Source organism: Colletotrichum aenigma (genome assembly GCF_013390185.1).
Source record: "Colletotrichum aenigma strain Cg56 chromosome Unknown KSG_Cg56_contig03, whole genome shotgun sequence".
In the NCBI taxonomy this organism is placed as follows: domain Eukaryota; kingdom Fungi; phylum Ascomycota; class Sordariomycetes; order Glomerellales; family Glomerellaceae; genus Colletotrichum; species Colletotrichum aenigma.
In genome coordinates, this window is record NW_023500909.1 from 2,353,531 (window position 1) to 2,375,237 (window position 21,707).

Below are 21,707 nucleotides of genomic sequence, written 5' to 3' on the forward strand. Positions count from 1 at the left end.
TGACTGGGACCAGGGAAAGCGCGCCAGGGCCAGGTGCAAGTGCGAAAGTGTGCAAAGTGCAGGAGCATCCCACTCTCTGCCTCCTGCTCCTGATGGCTTGCAACCGCGATACGTACTCGCACTTGCACCTGCGCCAGTCTCTGGCTGTCTATCTGGCGGCGTGCAGTTGGCATCTGTGCAGAAATGGTCCTAGCACCCGTACTGCGTACCCTCCTCCCATGCGCACTTAGTCTCTCCCATGTCGGTCCCCTTGCAACCTATTTACACATACGGAGCCCCCATGTCCCCATTCAAGCTGCTTGTGCCTACAGGTATCCATATCCAAGACAAGCCTGCCAGACCGACTCGTCCATTAAAATATCTTCGCCTACCCTCCTACTTCTGTTACCACTTCTTCTTGCTCCTTTCCCTTCTCTTCAAGAGAACCACACAAAGTGTTTCCAACCACAGCTACATTACATTCTCGGCAGAAGAGTCTGGTCACTTACACGCACACGCACTGCCACAGCCCATCGACCTTTGCTGTAGACCAGCTGCCCTGCGACACTGAAAACGCCCAGTCTCAGATTTCCCCGAGGGATATCGACAACACCGTCACCTTCACACACCATGTCTCTGGCCGGCCAGACTATGCCCGTCAGGGAGTCGGTACATTCCAGCCGGGAACAGGTGGCTACCGAACAGAAGGATCAGCAACAGTCGCAAAGGTCGTCTTATAGAGATTCGCTCCCGAACGCTCCTCGACCTCCCGTTTACAACGAAGACGCCTACAACGAGAACGATAACGACAAGATGTACCGCGAATATTACGACGACATGTCGGCCACTTCTCCCAAGAAGGGCCAGCCTCAACAATCAGCTCCCGCCCTGCCTGCCAAGAGCTCACTACGAGCCTCGAGACTACTCGACGGTATGGCTCTCAAGATCATTACCAACCAACCCACAACCACCCAGGCACCTCAAGAGGTCTACCTCTCTTCCGAAGAGGAGGCCTCGTCTTCTGCCGACGAGTTCTCAGACTACGGCTACGACTCCGATACCGAAGAGTCTGCCGACTCTCCTGTGAGGAGGAAGAGCCACGAGGATACCGCTCGTGTCGTCTCTGTTGTGTACGCCGGCAAGCCTTCCATTGTCGACCTGCCTTCCACCAGAAGATCGGCCTCTCCCGAGTCCATGGAGTCCCGTCCTCCCAGCAGACCCTGCAGCCGCTTGGCTACTTCCGCCACAGCACCTTCATTACGAAGGATGTCCACCTCCACCAGCGCCTCTTCTTTCTCTCCCATTTTGCACCCTCCCCGATCCAGCAGCATGATGATCACTAGCAGCATGCTGCCCAAGGAGCGCCCTTCTTTCCTTAACATCGACCCGTGCCCCACACCGACCTACGAGGAGCGGACCGTCGAGGAGGATCAGCGCCCTGTTGAGGTTGAACGTCCCGAGAGGCCAAAGACGCCGACTTCTGCTCTCTTCAGGCGGACGCTGAGCATTGTCCGAAAGCGCAGCCGCCCCCAGCTTAGAGACCTAGCCGCCGCCAACTCTTCGCGCGACCAACTGTCCTCCCCGTCGATGCAGAACCTTCCTCTAAGTGCCAACTCGGACATTACCTACATTAAGGAGGAGCCCGAACAGGCGACGAAGACTCCCAACAGCCCTTGGGCTGCCGTCAGCTACCATGAGATCATGCGGGCGGCCAAGAAGAACTCCCAAACCGCACAACCTCCTACCCCTTCGACCCCCAGTGTTGCATCTCCCGTGTCCCCCGCACCCGGCAACACGAGGAATCGCATTCTGAGCGGCCTGAGAGACAGGAGGAAGAGCATCAAGATCGGCTAGTCGCCGAACAAGACCAAGAACAAAAAAATCACAAAACACCAAAAAAAGAGCCAAACACACGGCAGGAACTCGTGCTTGAAACATTTTGCATTCGAATTAGGACTTTGCTTTGCATGCACGGCGCACCAACGGGGACTGGGCCGGGATCACGGCGTTTCAAACTGACCCTCGGGCGAGGCTCACGGGGTTTTACTGGGTTTGGCCAACACTCCTTTCTTTTGGCAACAACTTATGATGGAACGAATTTCTTTTGAGTGTACAAACGGACTGAGTAATGTGTAAAGGTGGCGGGAGGAGGAGCAGACACAAAAGCCTTGCACACAATAGGATTGTGGTGGCATGTACCAAAAAGGGTGGCACTTGTCGAGACGGAGACCACAAGGCGCGGCCGAATCGGCCCCAGCACGCCATTGGGGGCGTGGCGTAGTAGACATTATCAATGATACCAACACTTCTATTTGTTCAAAACTCAAAATCTTCTCTGGAGTGCATCTTGTCACGTTTGTGACTGATTATCGCTACTGACGGGGAACATGGCACGAACGGGAGGACAGTGTGTTGGAAGCTCGGACCGTCTGAAGCTCGATTCTCGGTTTCGGCGTTGGCCAACACGAGTCGCGATTGGTGCCGCCGCATTCGCATTGTTGGAGAAGGAGAAACAGGAGGAGGAGGAGGCTCTGACGGCCGACAACTGGAGCGTGACCTCAGACCATTCCAACGACTCCGGACGAGCCGACTCACAAACCGACCGACCTCGCCAAAGTATGTGACGAGTCGTTCGTTAGAACACCGACGACCGAACGAACGTAAACTCTCCAACCGCGCGCCGCCGGCTTCATCAGCATCAGCTTGTCTCTTTTTCCCCCCTTCACTTGTCTGGTCCCTGCGTTTGTTCTATTTCCAGGCGAACCTATAGCTGGGGGCGAGGGGGGCGAGGGGGGCGAAACAGCCGCATTATTGCTCCCGCCGTCTATATGCGCGTTTCTTGACGCCTTCGCAAAAGGCGAGTGCGTTGGCTATAGTGCGGCTGGACCGTACGTGTGTGTGGATTAGCAGAGACGGGCAAGGTTGACTGGCGGAGGTCGTGCCAAATCCAACAACCAAGGTCTCTTTTCTCTCTACCGCATAATGGTAGGTAGCGTTGAATCACGATAGCCAAGACATTTCATCTTTTTTCGGCCCCCGCGTCCGGCCCTGTGCCTCCCTCATCACGAACATGCAGTCGTCCAAAATACTACCAGGCCCCCAAGAATTGAGGCTTTGAACAGGAAGTCCATGGTCAGGTCCCACGTTCCGTCAAAAGAAGAAGAATCGGACATGGGTGTGCGGGCTGCGGTGCCACCTGGGATGCACGTTCTAAAAACGACGAAAAAAGCACGAGGCTGTTTAGTTGCTTCCGATGTGGCCCCCTCCAGGACCCAGAGTACGTAAGTCCCCAACCCCCGTCGCGATTGCTACCTTACTTCTATCTTTCTTTATTACCTAAGGCATGTGAGATGCACCCGCCGGTTGACCGACGGAAACGTCTTTTTTGGCGGCTCGCTTGATATTTTTTTTTTTTTTTTTCGGTGGTAGGGTACGTTGACGGAAGAGGCGAAGGAGGCGAGGAGAAAAAACTAGGAACGGCCGGCCCCTTGTCTTGTTGATCGTTGGGCATTCATGGCAGGAACACGTCGGCGGCCGTCGAACGAATGCAGCAAGGCAGGGCAGTTTTTTTGGACGTTGGAGGGGGTGGGAAGAAACTTGGATTCAATGTGTGTGATGTCGTCTACTGACTGACTGCGTTGTACTCCACCAAAAGACGTTTACGTATCCGCGAGAGGCGCTTTTTTGGGCGGCACTGCGGAGTGACCACCCCCCAAAAACGATATGTAGGTTGATGCAGGTGGCTTGTCCACCTGTCGAATCGTTTTTCTTTTTCTCGAATGACTTTCGAGTCACCTTCAACAACGAAAAAGCCCATGACGCACGTTCCATGGCGGGGTTGATTGACATTGACGAAAACCTCCCTTGGGCGACGGCGTGACCACAAGATTCGTACAAGAGGTTGGGTTTTTTCTGCACTCGTAGGATTGATTATCAGGGCACACAGACACACACACACAGTACGGCCGAATTGGTTTTTGGGGGCGGGGTCCGTTTGCTGTGAATGGTGTTGGTCGAGGCCTGGGATCTGGATCAGAAACGAAGAATAGAGGACTTGATCGCATTCGTCATTCGGCAGGGAGCTGGCACCCAAGGGAACCAGACACAGACGGGTTCACACGACCTTGCATCCCACCACCTCGGGATCGGGGCTGCGATGGTTTGAATCCAATCGCCAAAGACTTTCTAGGACAGGCCATCGAAGGCAGGGAGAGAGAGACCGAGGAAGAAGAGAGAGAGACTGACTTTTGCTTTCGGCAACTCTCTTTTCGGTCTTGGTCCTGTGGTCGCCCGCTCACTCACGTTGCATTGGAATTTCTCGGTGTCTTCTAGTAGGTCCGCAGGCGTTGCAATCTACGCCAGAAAACTCCCTCGATCCCGGAGTGATCCCACGCAGCGTACGTGTAGACGTGTCGTCGCTGCCACGCTCGGAAATCGTCTCTCGCCATTGGGCTGCCACTGAATGTAACCTCCATCACCTCCAAGTCCAAGAATCGCTCCGATGCGTGGGTTTGTGGAGTATCGACAGAGAGAGCAAGAGAGCGCAATATGGATGGGACGTGGGACGCGCGCCTGTGGCAGGGTTGAGCATGTTTCCCAAGCTCCAGCTCTTGCTTCCTTTGCTAGCTTCTTCCCTTAACGAACGGAGCATTAAGCACGATGGGAAGCCAGGTCTGGCCGGCCGCAGAACCCTGAAGGCGATTGTATAACACCGGTGGTAGCATCATAGCAGACGGCGCCTGTTTCCAAGATATTGGACAGACGCGTCGGAAGCCCGGGATAGACCTGCGTGGGTGTTTTCTTTCCCGCACCGAACGAACGAACGGCGCGCCGGAGCTTTGCTGGGGCTTGCGGGCCGTTTTCTGTGTGGCCACGATGTGGGCGGCGAAGCCCGGGACACCACCGCCGGCGCCGGTGCTAGAACAGCCGCCCTCCACTATTCACTTTACAGATTCCTGCACTGTCTATGGAAAGTACTGGTTTAGAGTAGAACGGGCGAAACATAGGGAAGGTTTACGTGTTTGTAAACAACAGTTTATCTCACACAAACCCCGCGCTAAAACGGTGGTTTTTAGACACGTAAATTTCTGTCTTGGTTTGATTGCAGCTGGGCCTTGGCCAGGACCAACGCTATTAGTGAAGAAACAATATACACGAAGCCGTCGGTCCGGTGAGGCGGGAATGATTGCGAAGTTTGTCTCTACCAGAAGCAGATTGGATACTAAAAAGTCAGATACTGTGCAAACCAAGCCCGCCTCTCATTGGCCCGTCGGTCTTCGGTAGTTGAACGTCGTCTTGTGTTGCAACGAACAATGATGGGTTGATGATCACGTCCGCCGATGACGTTGGACGTAATTTCTCACCCAGGGCTCTCCAGAAAGGCCGTGTGCATCACACATTTCGATTATCGGTTGATTACATTAGCCTATCCGTAACCGTGCCTGCCGATGAAGATGGCCCGCCCATGTGCTGTGGCTTATGCCCCCCCGGGCCGGAGTTGGTGATGATCTGCCAGGTGCTCATCTTACATGCCTCGACACGTGCACACATCATTCACAATTCGCAAACGCACACACGGCTGGAATCCACACGGGCGGGTTCGTGTGATGTTGAGAGACACAACGCTAGCCGCGGGGCTGACGGTGGCACCAGGGAACAACCTGCCGGCTTCGGCAGTATGGGAATTGTGTGATGGTGTTGTGCAGACTTGCAAGGCGGCCAAACGGGGCCTTTGGCTGATGCAATTCCCTGAAGCGCAGGGACGATCCCCGATGAGGGAGGTGGGCGGCGGTTTCGTCGATAATGGTTTCTCTGAGGTGTTCTTTTCGGGAATTTTGTAGGTCCAGAAATAGATTGTGACAAATTGGATCACACAAAATATGGTCGACTGGCTACCTGGTGTGTTGTTTCCTGTGGTCTCGTCATGCGAGCGGGACGAAGCGCGTCTACGATATCAGACGAGTGATATTGGTTATGGGGCTTAGCCGAGCTGAAGTCTGAAAGAAGAGATGGGCTGAGTCAAACAAATCTGGTAAGGCAGTTTAAGCTTTAGGGTAAGGTGGCAGGTGGCCAAGTAAGACATTCTACTCCAAACACCTGACGATCTTTCTTTAGCACAACGATAATCTATCAATCATAATCAAAACCCCGCAGATTGTTCGAAGTATGGTGTTCGTATCTGAAGATAGGCTTCAAGACCTCGGATTGTGAAGCCATGGCAAGTCTGTCGGCCAACGCGGTTTGGTTGGTGGTTCCGGTTCTCGTGATTTCCGCTCGGCTTTCCCGCAATTTTAACTACGTTGCAGACTATTCCTAGCGTCGGGGTCCATTTGTCGCAATCAATTTGAATCACGAATCTCTGGCCGTACCTCTCAGCCTTAGCCTGCTCTGGGGGTGGCAGCCGTGTGGGAGAGGATTTTGCGATGACGCGATGCCCAATGGGGAAGGACTAGAAGACCTGTGCGAACCGGTCCGTGTTCTTCTTTCTAGCCCAGACATCCGCTGACTCTCTGCTCATTTCATCGTGGGATTATCTGGTGCTAGCATATATTGCGATTGCGATTTAGCGCGAGCAAGTGGGATCGAGGCTCGCGGAAACAAGTACAGCCGCGGTGGGAGGAATCGGGACGGTCAGGACCTAGGAGAGGCAACAGAGTTCTTGGCGTGGTGAGAGGTAGATTCCGATCCGCGGCTCGGCCGGGGTTCGTGGTGTCCCTCGAAGATTGAGGTTCCACCGGGCCATCGGGGCCACGCCTTGGGGGAGTCGTGTAGGGGTGGCAGATGCCAGAATGCTACCATCACGGCCGTTGCCACACCACCAACCACCACACCGCTACACCGCTGCTCAGTGCTCCGTCGTCTGCCCCCCCCGCAAGAGCGGAATTGCGATTTGCTGTGCGCCATGTGCTGACGAGTGTGCGTTCCGTCATGTCATATCATGGTTCGGGGCCATGATCTTCGTCTGCTGTGCGCTTTGACGGCGAGAGAACCCATATCTGCTATATCTGCTGTGCTGCATCGTGGGGGATTCCTGTGGTGATCTGTAGCTGCGCGTGCGCAGCCGTACCAGCCCAGTCAAAAATTTGCTTGAGTCAAGGCAACCGCGTCGATCGTCAACGACATCGCGGGCGAGCCTTGCCCTGTGTGCTTTTAGCGGCCATTGTCCGTGAGCCTTTGCCCGTCCTGCAGCTGTCAGCCATCCAACGTGAGAGAGGCAGATGCGGATGGACACACTGCGGCTGCTGGCTTGGACCGATCTCACGGCCAGCCGCAGCAACCAATCGATATGGAGGCAGATGACCTTCTCCATGATCCAACGGGCCGACGGAGACAGTAGTTTGCTGTGCGGTGTGGCAGCATCAGCAACTGGCAACGCAAACGGCCCCCAACTCTGACCGACTCGTCGACTGTCTGTCTGTTGGGTTGGCGGTTTCTCTCGCCATTTTTCTTCATCTGTCAGCCGTCAAGACGTCGTTACCGCAGATACCCCTTATCCCTGCTGGTGGTCCGCAAATGCCCGCAGCGTCCACGACAAGTAGACCCTTGACGGAAAATAAAGCGAGGGTGCCACACAGTGAAGAGCCATCCGTCCAGGTAGCATGCCAAGACGTGGATAGAGAGTCCACCGAGGTACGGGACCCGTACAGTGCAGTCGGTTTGGGCGAAGGCAGATCTACGATTACGGGTTGGGATGGCAGAGATGCCCAGCAGTCGATATGAAGTTGTGCTTGTCGTGTGGCTTGTTGAGGCGAGCGTTCCCTGTCGTTGTTCATTTCGCTTTTTAGTGGTGCTTCTACCTGCGACAACGGACCCCAGAAAGATGCATGTGGGGTTCAGGTCAGCCGCCCTGGAGCGATTCGCAGAGAGGGAAGCACCTCAGGCTCTCCAGCGAGTGAGCGTGGCTGCTGCTGCCCCAGAGCGTTGCAATCGCACTTTGCCGATCCTGCTGCATGCTCTTTCTGTACCTGCAGCCACCACCAGTTCTTAGTGCAACCTACCTACCCACTGCATGCCTACCTACTAGGCAATATGCACCTGAATTCTGTGTGAGGTAGGTATGCAGTGCAGCTGCACTCGCCCTCCGCTCATTTCATCCCCCGCCCGTTTCATCTTCATCTTTTCGTCGAACGACTTCATCTATTTCATGCCCGTCACGATGCTTAAAAGAGTAATCGGCCCTGGGTTGCCGGCTCCATCACATCTGCACGACATTGCAGCCAGGGAAGCAGCTTCGTGGGCAATGGCACGACGTGCGATGCTCATCTCATCCCACTTGGCGTTGAGCGAGCCCGCACTGCACCGCACCCGCACAGTCCGTTCGGCAAGCCACATCTAATTCCAATCTCATCCAGTACGGATGGCACTCATCACATCGAGTCGTCACCACACTCACCACCCGGCCGAGGTCCCGAAGTCGAATTGCCTCCTGCTGGGGGGCCTTGACAGATGCGCAAAGAAGATGGAGAAGACTGGCTCAGGCGCTGTGAAAACTCGAAAGAGTCGAAACATTATCAGCCAATGTCGATGCCTGCCTCACATAAAGTCGCCCACACAGGGACCACCAATCATCTTAACAAGCGGGCTCTCAACCCATTGCCGTCCCCGTCTTATCATGTCAGCCTTGCATGCATCCACCGGCGACTGCGACGACGACAAGGCCCAAGACGAGGATGAGGAAGGAAGACTCCGAAGCCTCCAAAGCCCCCGACACTTCCCCCGTCCATTGCGTCGGCCAGTCTGTCCCCATCCGGACTTGCCTCTCCTCTCCCCTGCAAACGGCCAAATCCCACGCCTCCACTCAAAAGGGAAAGAGGAGAAGCAGGAAAAAGAAACGATGAAGAGCAAAAAAAGGGGTTTGCATTCGGTACCAAGCGAGCGAACGAACAAACAGCCGCGTTTCCCACCCGTCCCGCGTTTTTTTCTCCTGTTCCCTGCCGACTTAATGTCGTGCCGTTAAGATCAGCCCCGGCCACGCCTGCATGTCGCTGACGGGATAGGTCAATCCGACCCCCCCCCTCCACTGCTCCGGCTCCCATGCGTTGCACCTATCAGCGCCCGTACCGGCCTCCCCCCTCCGTCGCCGGACTCGCCCCCTTCAACCCGCCGAACAACGGGAGTGGAGCCCGGCCTCCGGTCTCTTGACCTCTCCTTCCGCTACCCCTTTTTGCATCTCATACACCACCGCGCACATCGTCACTCCCAACGGGCCACCGGCATCGCGCTACTTCCCCTTAGCCTCATTACGACCGTCAGCCAGCAAGCCATCATGAAGCCTTTAGGAAGGTACATGAGCCAAGCCTCCCCTTCAACTGTGTGTACTGTGTGCGTCCCACGCCCCTTTTAGACCAAGGCTAAGAATTTTAGCTCCACGCCCGTCACCAACTGTGACGCCGGTCACTTGGGCGTTGAGAAATTGTGCCAAAAGAGCCGCCCTAAAAACCTTCCGCACGAAAGCATACAGAGCTACAAACCACCGCCACGCCCCTAGGTCGTTAGCTGTAGCTAAGCTTACCGCCCACTACTCCGTTTTCTTGCCCCCTTCTTCTTATCCGGCAACTTGCACAAGCTCAACGCTGGTTGCGGGAACGCAGCCAACGAACAAAACTGTCCTGGTGCCTCAGCCAGCCTCCCGGGCTCAGCTTCTAGCTTGGCCACTGCCTTCTCCCACGCGTTGCCCTCAATGTCGGGCCAGGCTCTGCATTAGCCGCCTATTTCCGTGCACACGTTGTGGCTGGGAATCACTTCAATTACTCGCGTGAATAAATGGCTGGGAACAGCAGGATCCTTTGAGGCATCAGGGGACATAAGGTTCCCAGGTAACCGGATTTCGGGAGCTGAGCAGAGCGCTTACCTCGTAACGGGGACTGTTTTCTCCCTCCCAGACAAAGCGTTGACAAGCAAGACATCCGGGGGATGAACACATCGTGGCATTACCCTCATCTCTTGTCCGGCCGCATCGTGGAAATGACATGATGACGATCGAGGCCCAAACTTGAAGCCGTCGTCACCAGCCACCCGGTCCGAGCTGTGCGTCCCTGCGCGGCCGAGCATACACAACTCATCAAAGTTGGGATGGCACCTCTGACAAGGCTGCCAGATTTTAGCCCGCCGCATCCCGACTGGGTCTTGGTTAGCTCGCGCAAAGACTTGCGCCACGGAGCCTCTCTCGTGGCGTGGGGCCATCCCATCTTAAATCACGGCCCATCATTCACGATCTGAGCGCCCCTTCAAAATGAGGCCGGGTCGAGCCACAAGTCGACCAGCGGGAAGGATTCTACGTCGGATCCGGGCCTCGAGGGAACAGGCAAAAGCGGGCGGCGCCCGGCGGAAACGAGGCATCACTCGCCCGCATCCGCGCCCTCACACCCCCGGAAGGGACAGATCGTGGATGCCTGGGAATCGTGATCAGATTCAAAACCTCCATGGCGTTTACCTCGTCGAAAACCGGGGCTCTGCACCGTCTGTTCGGGAACCAGGGGGTGTCCACACGATATTGGGTCAGCCTCTGACCAACACAGTAAACCGTTTTTTTCTCCACGGGGTAGGGCTCAAACAAGCCCCAATTACCTGGGCCGTGATTTCGAAACATCCTCTTCAGGATGATGACCCTCATCGACGGGCCCGATGGGGCCAGCCTTGTGGCATTATGTGATGTTCAACAGCTTGAAGCTTGGCGTTTCCCGACGCCGCGGCTGCTAGGCAAGCTACCGCCTGCTATGATCGAGCCCAGTCACTTGGACCTGCGTCTCAAAACCCCGATGCCGCTCATCGCCAGCCAGAGGTTATCCATTATGACGGGACTGTTTGAAACATCCAGTCAGCGCTGGCGCCCGTCTTTACTCCAACGACTGGCCTGCCTTACAAAGCACGATGTGCTGCCCGCCCTGAATCGGCACTGCTCCGATGGTATTCAGAAAACGTTCAGACCCTCGAGTCTAGCCCACCTCAAACATGCCTTGACAGTTGCATCCTCAGGCTGGCGTTCGTCCACCGGGGACCTACCCGGGCATCACATCGCAGCGGCCGTCGTGCAGCTGCTCCCAGACTCAGAGGCTCCTTCCCGGACGGGAAGCTAACACCACACTGTAATCCATCACGGCCCTCGACGACGGCGAGCTTTGAACCCGCAATCACACACACGGGCGCCCTTGTCGTGAACATCTTATTAAAGCACTGACCTGTCAATCAACCATGTTAGGCTGGCGTTGATTGACGGCCGTGTTCCGCGTCCGAGTCACGGAGGCCAGCGGGCGGGAGTCCCAAGGCTGGACCATTGACCTCTTGTCGACTCTGCGTTGTCATCTGCGGGCACTCGGACGCGCCCGCGGGCACTGACTTTTTATCTCCCCGTACAGTGCAGTGCTGTTCACCTGGAGAGCAAGACGCTCGACTCGCTATACCCGCCGGGTGGATGAGGCCATCACAAAGCACGGATACCCAACCTCTTGGTTGAGGGCGTGCCTTAGCACACCTGTCTACAGCTGCGACGTGCTTGTCTGGCTGGCGCGACAAGCCATCACGGTTTGACCACGTCGTCGTTGCAGCATGTCTGTTCTCCTGGGTGTCTTTTGCTGACCTCATGACAGTGCTGGGATGTTGTGAAGGCGGGCGTGAGTAGAGCAAGTAAGTTGAGTGCCAATTGCACGCCCGGCACATCACTTGAAGCCATCTCGGGGACCTGGCCCACGAGGCTGGACCCCGATGGCTGGAAAGCTTGTCTGAATACCGAGCTCTAAGAAGCTCATGCCCTGAGATACCAAGCGGTGTCGTTTCGTCAAACGTTGAGTAGATCCTACTGGACCAAATGTTCCGGTAGCCTCATCCATAGACTGAGGTCCCCGACGACAAGACTAGAGCCTCAAGTGGGGACCTCGATCGTCACCGTGATGTCGCCGCTTTGGGTTGCGTGTGAGCGGGTGAAGGGGGCGAGACTGACATCAAGCGCGGGAGGGAACCGTTTCATGGATACCTTATGGCGAATCCTTCTGCGAAATCACCGCGTTCGGCGAACCGTTGGGTTGATCAGCGTTGAGTTGACGTTATTGATGTAGAGAGGACTTGACCACATCCGGCAGTCGCTGACGACAACAACTTTCAATGATTTGAAGGTATACGGCCCATCGGGAGTACCGCAACGCTCCACAGTGACTGACTGTGGCGAAAGATTTGTTAGAGCCGTCGCTTGCTGATGGAGCTGATGATTCCAGATCATAAAATATGACGAAACCTCGCACCCTGTTGCGAGACCGTAAAAAGGCACCCTGACGTCAGGAAGCCATAATCCGAAGGCCCAATGTCGCGTTTGTAGTCAATGGTGAATGCCTACGTTGCTCCGTGACATTCTGGTCCGCATTTTCCCGTATTGGAGACTCGGCCAGACAAGATTGAGAACTGTAACAGAAGATAGGGTATTCTCGATGCAAATGCCCGTAAACATAAGAGACGAAGATGATGGATGCTATCTAGGCTCAGAGAGATGAACGCGGGAGCGATGCTATCAAACCTCCGAGGTCGATGAATGCATTTGCCAAGCAGCGTTTTCGGGGACTGCTAGCCAAGCAAAGTTTTCTTCCAAACTTACAATTTGTCTTGTCAATTGCATTGTGTTCGCCTTCACTCAGTCATTTTATAGTCTCTCGGTAACTATCAAGACATCAATAGTGTAGACCTACAGCCTGATTCTGTTTATTTTGATCTGAGCACCCATTGCATCTTCATATTCAAGAGCACCAATTGATGATGCTTGTGTGGTTATGAGCTTCATATCCCTATACCTCGCCAAAAAGAGGTTTCACGGGTTTCAAGACTTTGCACCCGGTCTAGTTTATGTGGTTGGTGTCCCTCATCATTAATGTTTGTTCATTGCCCTGTATACTCACCGAGAGGAGATGAAAGCCAACGACATTTCAAGGAACCCCCTCGTCAAAATGGGGAAATAATAATTACTGGTTCAACTTTGCATGCATCATCCAAGTCACATCCATACGATCAAGAACGGAAACTAATGGAAGTCAATTGCTTGTTCGAGAAGTTCTCATCAACCGATACCAGTTTCTTCTTATATGATCAAGTCCACTTCGCTAATCACAGTTGAAAAGGTCATCAGTCTCAAGTCTTGACGCCCACCACTATGATACCAATTGTGAAGAGTCAAGTGGTATGCAGTTGGCTATCGTGTCACTGAGGAAGCGCCAACGTCTCTCGCTGGTGAACACTCCTAGACTTACTCCCATGAAATGACTATAAAATCCGCCTGTCACTTTTTCTATTGACCCTTCAGCCGGGACATAAGTGACTTCCCTGACCAATAGGTGGATCTGCCATGACCAGGAACAAAGCCGTCAGGCACTGACCTCTTGGTCAATCAATGCCTTCTTCGCTCAACCATGAACAGGACATGTCTTGCCATGGAATCTTGAATACATCGGTAATAAGTAGAAAAAGATGATGAAGCCGGGCACACATTGACTGCGTCAGTAGGTGCTGACACCGTGGAGCTTTTTCAATATCATGATGAATCATTCTACGGAAAGAGCAACCAGATATGAGGAAATCTCTGATCTGCTGCTGTGTCAGACCATGCATCTACATGAAAGGCAAGGGGACGATGGAAGAGGCTACTGATTTGGACTGATCCCTGTGAGGGCAGGAATCAGAAGACTTTTCGCCGGAGGACATGCTTGGCTCAGATCGAGGGTCTAGGTGGATTTGAGTGATCTCGGTGAGCGTCGAGAGGAATAGTTTTTTGGTTGTCGAAGTCTATGCCAATACATCTCCCGGTAAGCTTTTTCATTTATGTCACCAGAGACTTATAGTGGAGAAGCAGTGCCGCAGATAGACACATATGTTGAAAGTCTTGACAGACCTCTGTGTGGTAATCGCTATACATCCTCACAAGACGGCGGAAGTGTTGGCCACCGAGACAAGTTTCGTGCTGGACTTCCGACGGTGTCGATGGTACAGGGCAGCTCCCGACTCAGCCGTCTACTTATCAATGCGAGCTCTCTAATCACTCAGTGAGCTAGGACTGCTGAACGGATTAGTTGCTGCGGCGTCCGTTCCTCTCCACGGCAAGGCTGTTTTAGTATATCCGCTGTTGGGAGCTTCTTTCAGCCTCTAGAGACAGGAGCTTCTGCGCGGATTACACTCTGAACATAAATAAGCTAACGTAACTCAAGGGGTAAGACGGCAGTCTGAACAGCGCCTCGACTGGATGTCTGGCTTTAGCAGTGTGAAAGCATGCGGGCCAGAGACACAATCTGTCACCTGAGAGGCGGATCGGGCAATCAAATAGTAGATCAGGAGGGTACCTCGACGTGCTGGAATAAGCAGAGAAGAAGAATGACCAACCGGTGCAAGAAATAAGGACTGCTTACGGATCATTGTGGAAGTCCAGGAATGCGGAAACTTTGATACCATGGTTTGATGTACGGTCCGACGATTTGATCGCAACGCAAGGGGAGTCGACGATTTGGCAGGAAGAACTTGAGGCCATCACAAAAACGTTTGGATGTGCACATCGTATGAAAGCTCGGCTTGTGGTTTCGAACCTGAAGGATCCAGAAGTCTGGGCTCAATTTCTTGCGTGAAGGTTGCATCCCGCAGACAATACCGTCAAGCCTCTATCCTACTTAAGAGCAGAGGGTCTCAAGCCGTTTACAGATTTCTCTCTCCTCAAATGCGAGTACCGCTGCGATTTCGTGAGGGGGGCGACACAGATAATTGCGTCGATACCTTCCCAAATCATTGGAGCCATCATGACCAAATGTAAACTTGGGATAAACACATAGCCCGTTTGAACATGCGAATAAGAGGGCCAAGCAGGATGAAGGACAAAGATGAGAAGCAACTTATCTAGTACCTCTAAAACTTAAACGCCATGTCTATCATCAAGGTCGTTCCTCTTTCTTCTTTTCTGAAGGAAGAAGAAGCCGACTCGCGCCATTACTGCTGTGGTCATTGCTGCTATGGTACTTCGTGTAGAATAGCTGCTTGACTTTAAAGACAGACGTATGGATCTCGATGTTGTTTTAGAAGCTATATATAAGTTCGTCGTATCACGTCTGAGCAGCAGCACAAAATCGACGCATCGGATGCGCGCTATTGCTCACAAGCTCATAGTCCGGTGAACGCGTGGACTACCGGGACTTTCCCCAAGTAGAAGAAGAGAAGATGTTCACGCATTTCAATCGAGGGGTTACGTCCGTCAGTGAGTTACTTTGAATACTTAGCTAGAGGTCAGAGAGACAGACGACAGCGAAAAGCAGCCCCTCTGGGTGGTCACACGGCATCCGATGACAACTTATTGCGGTACAGACATGTGCAAAATAAATGAAACCTGGCTGAAACCCGAAAGAACCACTCGATCTCTGTTTGAGTTCCTTTGATTAATGCCATATCTTGTGAATTTATATGCGGCTGTTGTTTTCTGAAGTGTTCATACTGGCCGTGAACAAATAGTTCAACAGGTGGTCTCGTCCCCAACCATCGGTTTCAAGAGCAGTTCAGGGAAGCAAGTGCATCTTTGGTTGAAAATGAGTACAAAAAGACGGGAGACAACCTGAAATTGGCGGTCTATGGTATTCAAAGTCGATATTTCCTGCTGAGGGCTAGTCATCAAACACTCCATCAGGGAAACGCAAATCGAAGCAGAGGCCAGGTTGGACGACCAAACTAGGCGAGAGACTTGTCTGATGCGGTAAAATAGACAGGTGGCAGTGACAACTACTGAAATTCGACGACATTGCCAGTCAACAAGACTTGTTCGTGTAGCTCTTCGAGAGTGATTTATGGACGCGAAGATGGCGCGGCAATCGAGATTGTCCATGAGACCCTCGAAGCTTTTACGAAAGCGACTGCGAAGATTCTGATCGCGTTTGCTGCGTCTGTAGATTGTCTGTGAGATATTCGCGCCTCTTTTGTAGCCCTTCAAATGGAAGTTGAAGTAGGCCTGCCCCGAGCCGTTGGAAATGTATTAAAAGTACTGAGTCCTCTGCGTGTTCAGGAAGCACAGACTCAACTGCGATGAACCATGAATCTTAGGGCCTTGGGTAAGGTACATACATAGTCACAATGGCCCTTGAACGTCCTGGGAACTGCTATGAGCCAATAGCGGAGATTATACTGCTGCCTTGATACATATGTATAAGACGACAACATCAACAACGGAAGCTGGGGCTAAGTGTACACTGAGTGAAGAGACTGTTGCTGGGTATTGACTTATCCAAGTTGTGACTATCCGGCCACATAGATTCCAGATTAGAAGATAGCGGTGGGATGAGATACACTACGGGACTGGTTGCACTGTCTTGTGCATGGTCAGTCATAAAGAATGTTGAACCTTTTATACGCGGCTTGCTCCAGGTCACAGCAGTGAACAACATCATCAATCTCATCTACGTTCTCCATGTTTCCAGCGTGACTATTCATGAAGGTGACTCCTTGAGGCCTTCAAGGAGATCAAAGATGAATGGTCTGTTAACGCTTCCAAGATGTGTGATCACATTCGAGATTCGCCCCTGATTAGCATAACGAAGCGTCAATCAGACCACGTTGCCGCATAAAATAGACTGAAAATACAGTCTGTGAATAACAGGGCGGAAAATAGTAGAGACGACAGATGCCAGCAAAGAGGCGAACAGGGCTACAACTGGGAAGAGACGAAGAATGCTGGCTTAGGGTATCATGGCCTTCTTCCAGAAGCTAATCGCAAAAGAAATTGGTGCTTTGGAGAGAGGAAAGTATGGACAGTTCAGTGGCTTCATACATCAGCCGGTAATGCAAAGCCTCCATCGGCATGTGGCGCATAGTAGCCGCTAGGGTTTTTATCCACAGCCTGTTGTTATATCGGTGTTCTCTGACAGATCCAAGTCAAGTCCCTCGCCCTAACGACCTATGCCGCGTGGATAGCAGCCATGCGGCAAAGAGGCATGGAATATCGAAGCCTGACCTCGAACTTACTGGCCTAAACTCTCATACCAAGCTCGTAATGGCGGGCTAAAGAGGTAGAAAGGAAAACATCATCGCAGTAGCGCCAACTTTCTCTTGACTTTGTGGCGTTGTAAGCCTCAAGCCACCAGACAAATAACCGATATGCGTTTTCAACGACAGAACATGATACGTTCAAGGGACAGCCCCAATCCCTCCACACGTGAGACGCAGGCTCAATTGCTCCGCAAGACTTTCATTGACATTGCGAACCTGGATGGAAGCTTTGCTGGTTATCACATATAAACAGCATCACCATGCTTAGTAGGCATGTATCAAAGTATAAACAGAACGTTTCAATGTGGCGTAAACCTCCACAAATTGGATGTGGCTGGGCTCAAAAGGTCCAAGATGCTCATCGAGACTTGAGAACATCCATAGACACCGGGGACAACTTCACCTCGGATAGTAAGACAAAATCGGGGCCATCGTTTGCATTTAATAGGTTAAAGGAGTATTAGTATCAGTAAGCGTCGTCAGCCCTTCAAACAGGGGCGACGGCAACTCCATCTATGACACAAGAAACACAAGGAAAATTACAAAAGTTCTAAAGTCTGTTTCCTTTCCGAGTGGCAGCGGGGCCCTTTACCGCCCATTCGTAGGAGTCGTTTTCGTCCCTCTTTGCAATGATGCCCAACCGACCAAAGCCAGCCAACCCCTAGTTCGCCAAAGGCACGCAGACATACAAACGTCGTTTTAGCCTCCCAAGGTTCCGTCGTCATACACGTCCCAACTGCCGAGCCTCTCGCTGCTCACCAGCAGCTGGGCTCAACTTTTTTCGTTTCAAAAGCGTCTCTCGCCAATCGCAGCGAAGACGATGCAGTAATACATAGTTGCGAAAACAGCCGATGCTCTCAGATGGTCGTTCGTGTCGCGCGCATGAGCTAGCGGGCCCAAGCCAAGAATGATTTCATCTTCACATCCAAACGTTGTAAGCGGCGCAGATCTTGGCGCAGGCAGTACCAAAGGCCCTGTCGTTTCCGCATATATACATTCCACCGTGTGGATGACACATCTCAATGCCAGGCGTTTAAGCCTTTCGGGATCGAGGAGTAGAGCCGTTGGCCTTGGCTCCGGAAGCCTTCGCGCTGCCGTTGGAGTGGCCGGCGACGGCCTGGGCAACGTTGTGAGGGTCAGGGAGAGGAGCCTGGCTCATACGCCTGAGGGACTTGCGAGTCTGCGACTTGCCGCCCTTCTTGTAGGTCGCGAGGTAGAAGGAGATGAAGAGGACGAGGTAAGAGCTGAGGATACCAATACCAGCGAAGGCGGCAAACTCCTCACCTGCGCACTCGCCAGCGTTAGGCATCCAGGGCCAGTAGGTCGAGGTGAAGTAGGTGTAGGAGGCGAAGTAGACGAAGCCTGTCACAAGTCAGTCCGACTGTAATTCCCCGCCGGGTTCTAGAAGCACCGCAAGACTTACCGAGATCGATGATGAACTGGATGATCTGGAAACGAGTGACCCACTCCTTCCACCAGATGCGGACGCCACGAGCGCTCTGGAAGTAGTACCAGTACATGACAACGTGGACGCCGAGGTTCAGGGTAATGGGAACCCATGAGACAGCGGTCGAGCCAATCAGCTGAGTATAGCAGAGGAGAGCGGTCGCGCCGTGGTGGTAGCAGTGGAGGAATGCTTCGTATTGGATTAGCGGAAGGTTTCACAAAGTTGGGATCTTGGTCGTGCGCATACTCAGGGGCTTCTTCTTGAGGAACAGGAACACGGTGTCCAGGAGCTCCATGTACTTGGTCAGGTAGGTCATCTGAAGGAGGAAAAAAAGTTAGCAGTTGAAACCTTCAGAACTCGAATTGATGGCGGATAGACTCACGTAGTAGAGAACGACCAGGGGCTGGGTCCAACCGCCGTCAGTGTGGCAGATGGAGTGGAAAATGCCCTTGCGCACGACAGTGGGCAGGAGCTGCTCGATGTAGAGGGCCAACAGAGCGGCGCTGATGAAGGTGAGGAAGAAGTTGTGGATGAGGAAGAGCGTCTTGAGCTTGTAAGGCTCACGGTTGCGCATCCACTCGCGGCCACCGAAGATGATGGCATAGTAGATGACAACGAAGATGCCAGCCTCCTTGATGGTGGACATGGGAGTAACGCCAGAGACGAATCTGAACTCGCTGACGGGGTAGCCGACGATGGGAGTCCAGACCTTATCGAGGAGAGGCCATAATTCGATACCGAAAGGGCGGTCGAGGGTAGGCAGAGGCAGCTGCTCGTAGAACGACGAAGGGGCTTGGGTGGCCATCTTGACTGATGCTGTAGTTGGGTTGGAGCTCGAAAGAGGTTGAGGAGGATTAAGATCGAGAGAGGATGGCGCGCAAAGATCTCCTTTCGGGGGAGAGTAGCTGCGGCAACAAATTCGGTTACGCCGTGGGTCTCGATGCGGGTTGCCCTGTGGACTCGACGCGGAAGACGCGGATCTCTTGAGGCTTGGGGGAGGTGAGGGCGGTGGTAGTGGTTGGCTTTTCTGAGTGTTCAGCAATGCACGCGACGCAAGACTGCAGATGCAAGGCGCGGTAGCACTAGCAGAGAAGAAAGTGATCGGCAACCAAACCAGCAAAGGTGACGGGAGCCAGTAAGGAGTGACTGGAGACAATCGCAGCAAAAAGTGAAGGGTTCAAAAGAACAATGGCAACACGCTCTCTCGTCTTCTCTCTACCCACCACGGGACTCCCGGTGAAGTTGTTGACTTTGAGGGAAGGAGGTGGACAGAAGTCAGAACGGGGGACGGGGGACAGGAAGGTAGGAAACGCCACGGACTCGGGGAGCACGGGAGGAAGTTTGGTTTTATGAGGAAAAGGAAGGGCCAGACGGGGAGACCGGCGGCGGCAGCACTTGCATTAATTGGCAGTGGCAGAGGTAGAGGCAAACTTAGGAGCAAGGCACTGAGGAGTCTGAGGTGGGCACTGGGCGGGCAGACAGTCAGTCAGTCAGGATCCGTCGGTGTCAGTGAGCCGTGCCGTCTGGTCTGGTCTGGTCTGGGAGTCTGGCAGACACTGGACAGCAGCAGATGCGAAAAGTTGTTGAGATTCCATGTCAAAAGGGGAAAATTCCTATCACGAAGGACCAGGTACCCTGTACTTGTCGCGTTGCTCTTTTCGCGGCCTTCATTTGATCGTGCAGCATGTGATTCGCTGCCCGGCCTTAGCCCAGCCAATGGGCTCTTGTGCCTGGGCCTATGCTCATTTGGGGGGCCTGTTCAGCTTTTATGGTTCCCAGGCACAGCACGAACAACAACCAGCTCCACGTGACTGGCGTGGTGTTCGTGCCGTCTCCGTGCTGGGTTCAATGCCTGCAGTGTCAGTGATAGTAGCCAACAGGAAGTGCCCAGTAAGTAAGTAACAGAAGACGATGATGCTAAGTGCCTGCCTAGGTTTGTAGATAGAAGACTTCATGGAAGGTCTGGAAGCTTCGGGTGGATGGATTGATTAATGGAAGCCTCGGGACCCAAGGTAGAGAGGCTGTACCTGCTTTTCTCTACGGTGGCATTGCCTGTCAAATGACGCAGCACCGTTGCGACGAGGTGACCTCTAGCCGGCTGCCAATGGAATTGGTTGGCGTTTTGGGTCTCACCTACACTTTGGTTCTTCTGCGGTTTTGCGCTGTACAGGGGCCCGGCATAGGCCGCATCGCAGCTTTCCCGTCGGGCCCCAAAATCTCCAAATCCACACTGCCAACTCGACCTAGCCCCAAAACAACCGTCTGGCCCGCGAAGTACCCGGTACATCGACGCTCGTGATGCGGCTTGCAATCTCGGGAGTTTAGGCTACGTTGCCAATCGCAAAAGAAGAAGGCCCCGCGACGGTCACGACGTTCTAGCTTAGGATTCGACGATGGACTCGATAGAAGAGGGTCGCCCAGGAAAAACACGCAAAATTGTACCTCGGCCAATTGGCCCGGACCCAAATCAGAAGCAAGCAACAAGCAACCATCAAGTGATCGATCACTCATTCGACTTCTGAGGGCGATGCCGTTACAGTCTCCAATCTCCGGCATCTTGGGTCCGGTCCGGCTCCGTGTCATCCCTCCCTCGCTCCTGCCTACCCACCCCTCCTAACACGCTACCCCAAATCCCGTCATCGCCCAGTGCTCCCATCCCCCCTTATTAGATTTAGAGCCCGTCCGGCCGTCAAGCTGTCAGCCTTGCGCATCCCGCGTGTGCGGCTGCGATGGTGTGTGTGAGTCCCGCGCCGTGGCTGCGGGCGTGGCAGGCAGGATGGGACGGTGCGACGGAACCTTGAATCGCCTTGGACTCCGGACAGGGTGTCCAGGTGCCATTGGAGGGGCCTCAATTCGAGTCTGGAGTTCGGGGCATCGGCTCTGTTGCCCTGCCTTGCCAGCCTGCTTACCTGATCGCCTGTTCCTTCCCTGTGGTGCTTCCCAATGGGCTGTCACAGCCACTGAAGATGTGTTAGATCTCAAGGGTTCGCTGCCTGGGGACCAGTGAGCTGCAGCATGATGAGTATGACCATTACCACATTTGGGGATGAATCGTCCACAGTGGCCTGATAATGGACACTCCGTGTGAAAAGGTGCATCAACTGTGTCTCTACAGCTGCAGCTTGCTGCATCACCTCCAAGATAATCCCAATTCGCACGGCCTGGAGCTCAGCTCCGACCTCACAGCAGCAAGCTACCGCTTAGTCATCCAATCAAAATCTCGCAGAATCCAATCCTTTTTCGTGCCGTCAAACACTCACCATCACCCGACTCTAATCCCGACGAAACGCCCATAGCT

General features: G+C 53.6%; 2 protein-coding genes across 2 annotated transcripts; one reads left to right on the plus strand and one right to left on the minus strand.

The window, feature by feature from the left end:
* Window positions 1-609: 609 nt before the first annotated feature.
* CGCA056_v004606 (uncharacterized protein) lies at window positions 610-1,833 on the plus strand (the record flags this gene model as incomplete). The annotated part of the gene is made up of 1 exon (XM_037319861.1): window positions 610-1,833. One exon carries the CDS (start codon window positions 610-612, stop codon window positions 1,831-1,833), a length of 1,224 nt encoding a protein of 407 aa, XP_037181061.1.
* A 16,162-nt stretch (window positions 1,834-17,995) lies between these two features.
* Window positions 17,996-19,214, minus strand: ELO2-0 (Elongation of fatty acids protein 2; the record flags this gene model as incomplete). The annotated part of the gene is made up of 4 exons (XM_037319862.1): window positions 17,996-18,324; window positions 18,386-18,598; window positions 18,656-18,725; window positions 18,792-19,214. 4 exons carry the CDS (start codon window positions 19,212-19,214, stop codon window positions 17,996-17,998), a joined length of 1,035 nt encoding a protein of 344 aa, XP_037181060.1.
* Window positions 19,215-21,707: the final 2,493 nt, after the last annotated feature.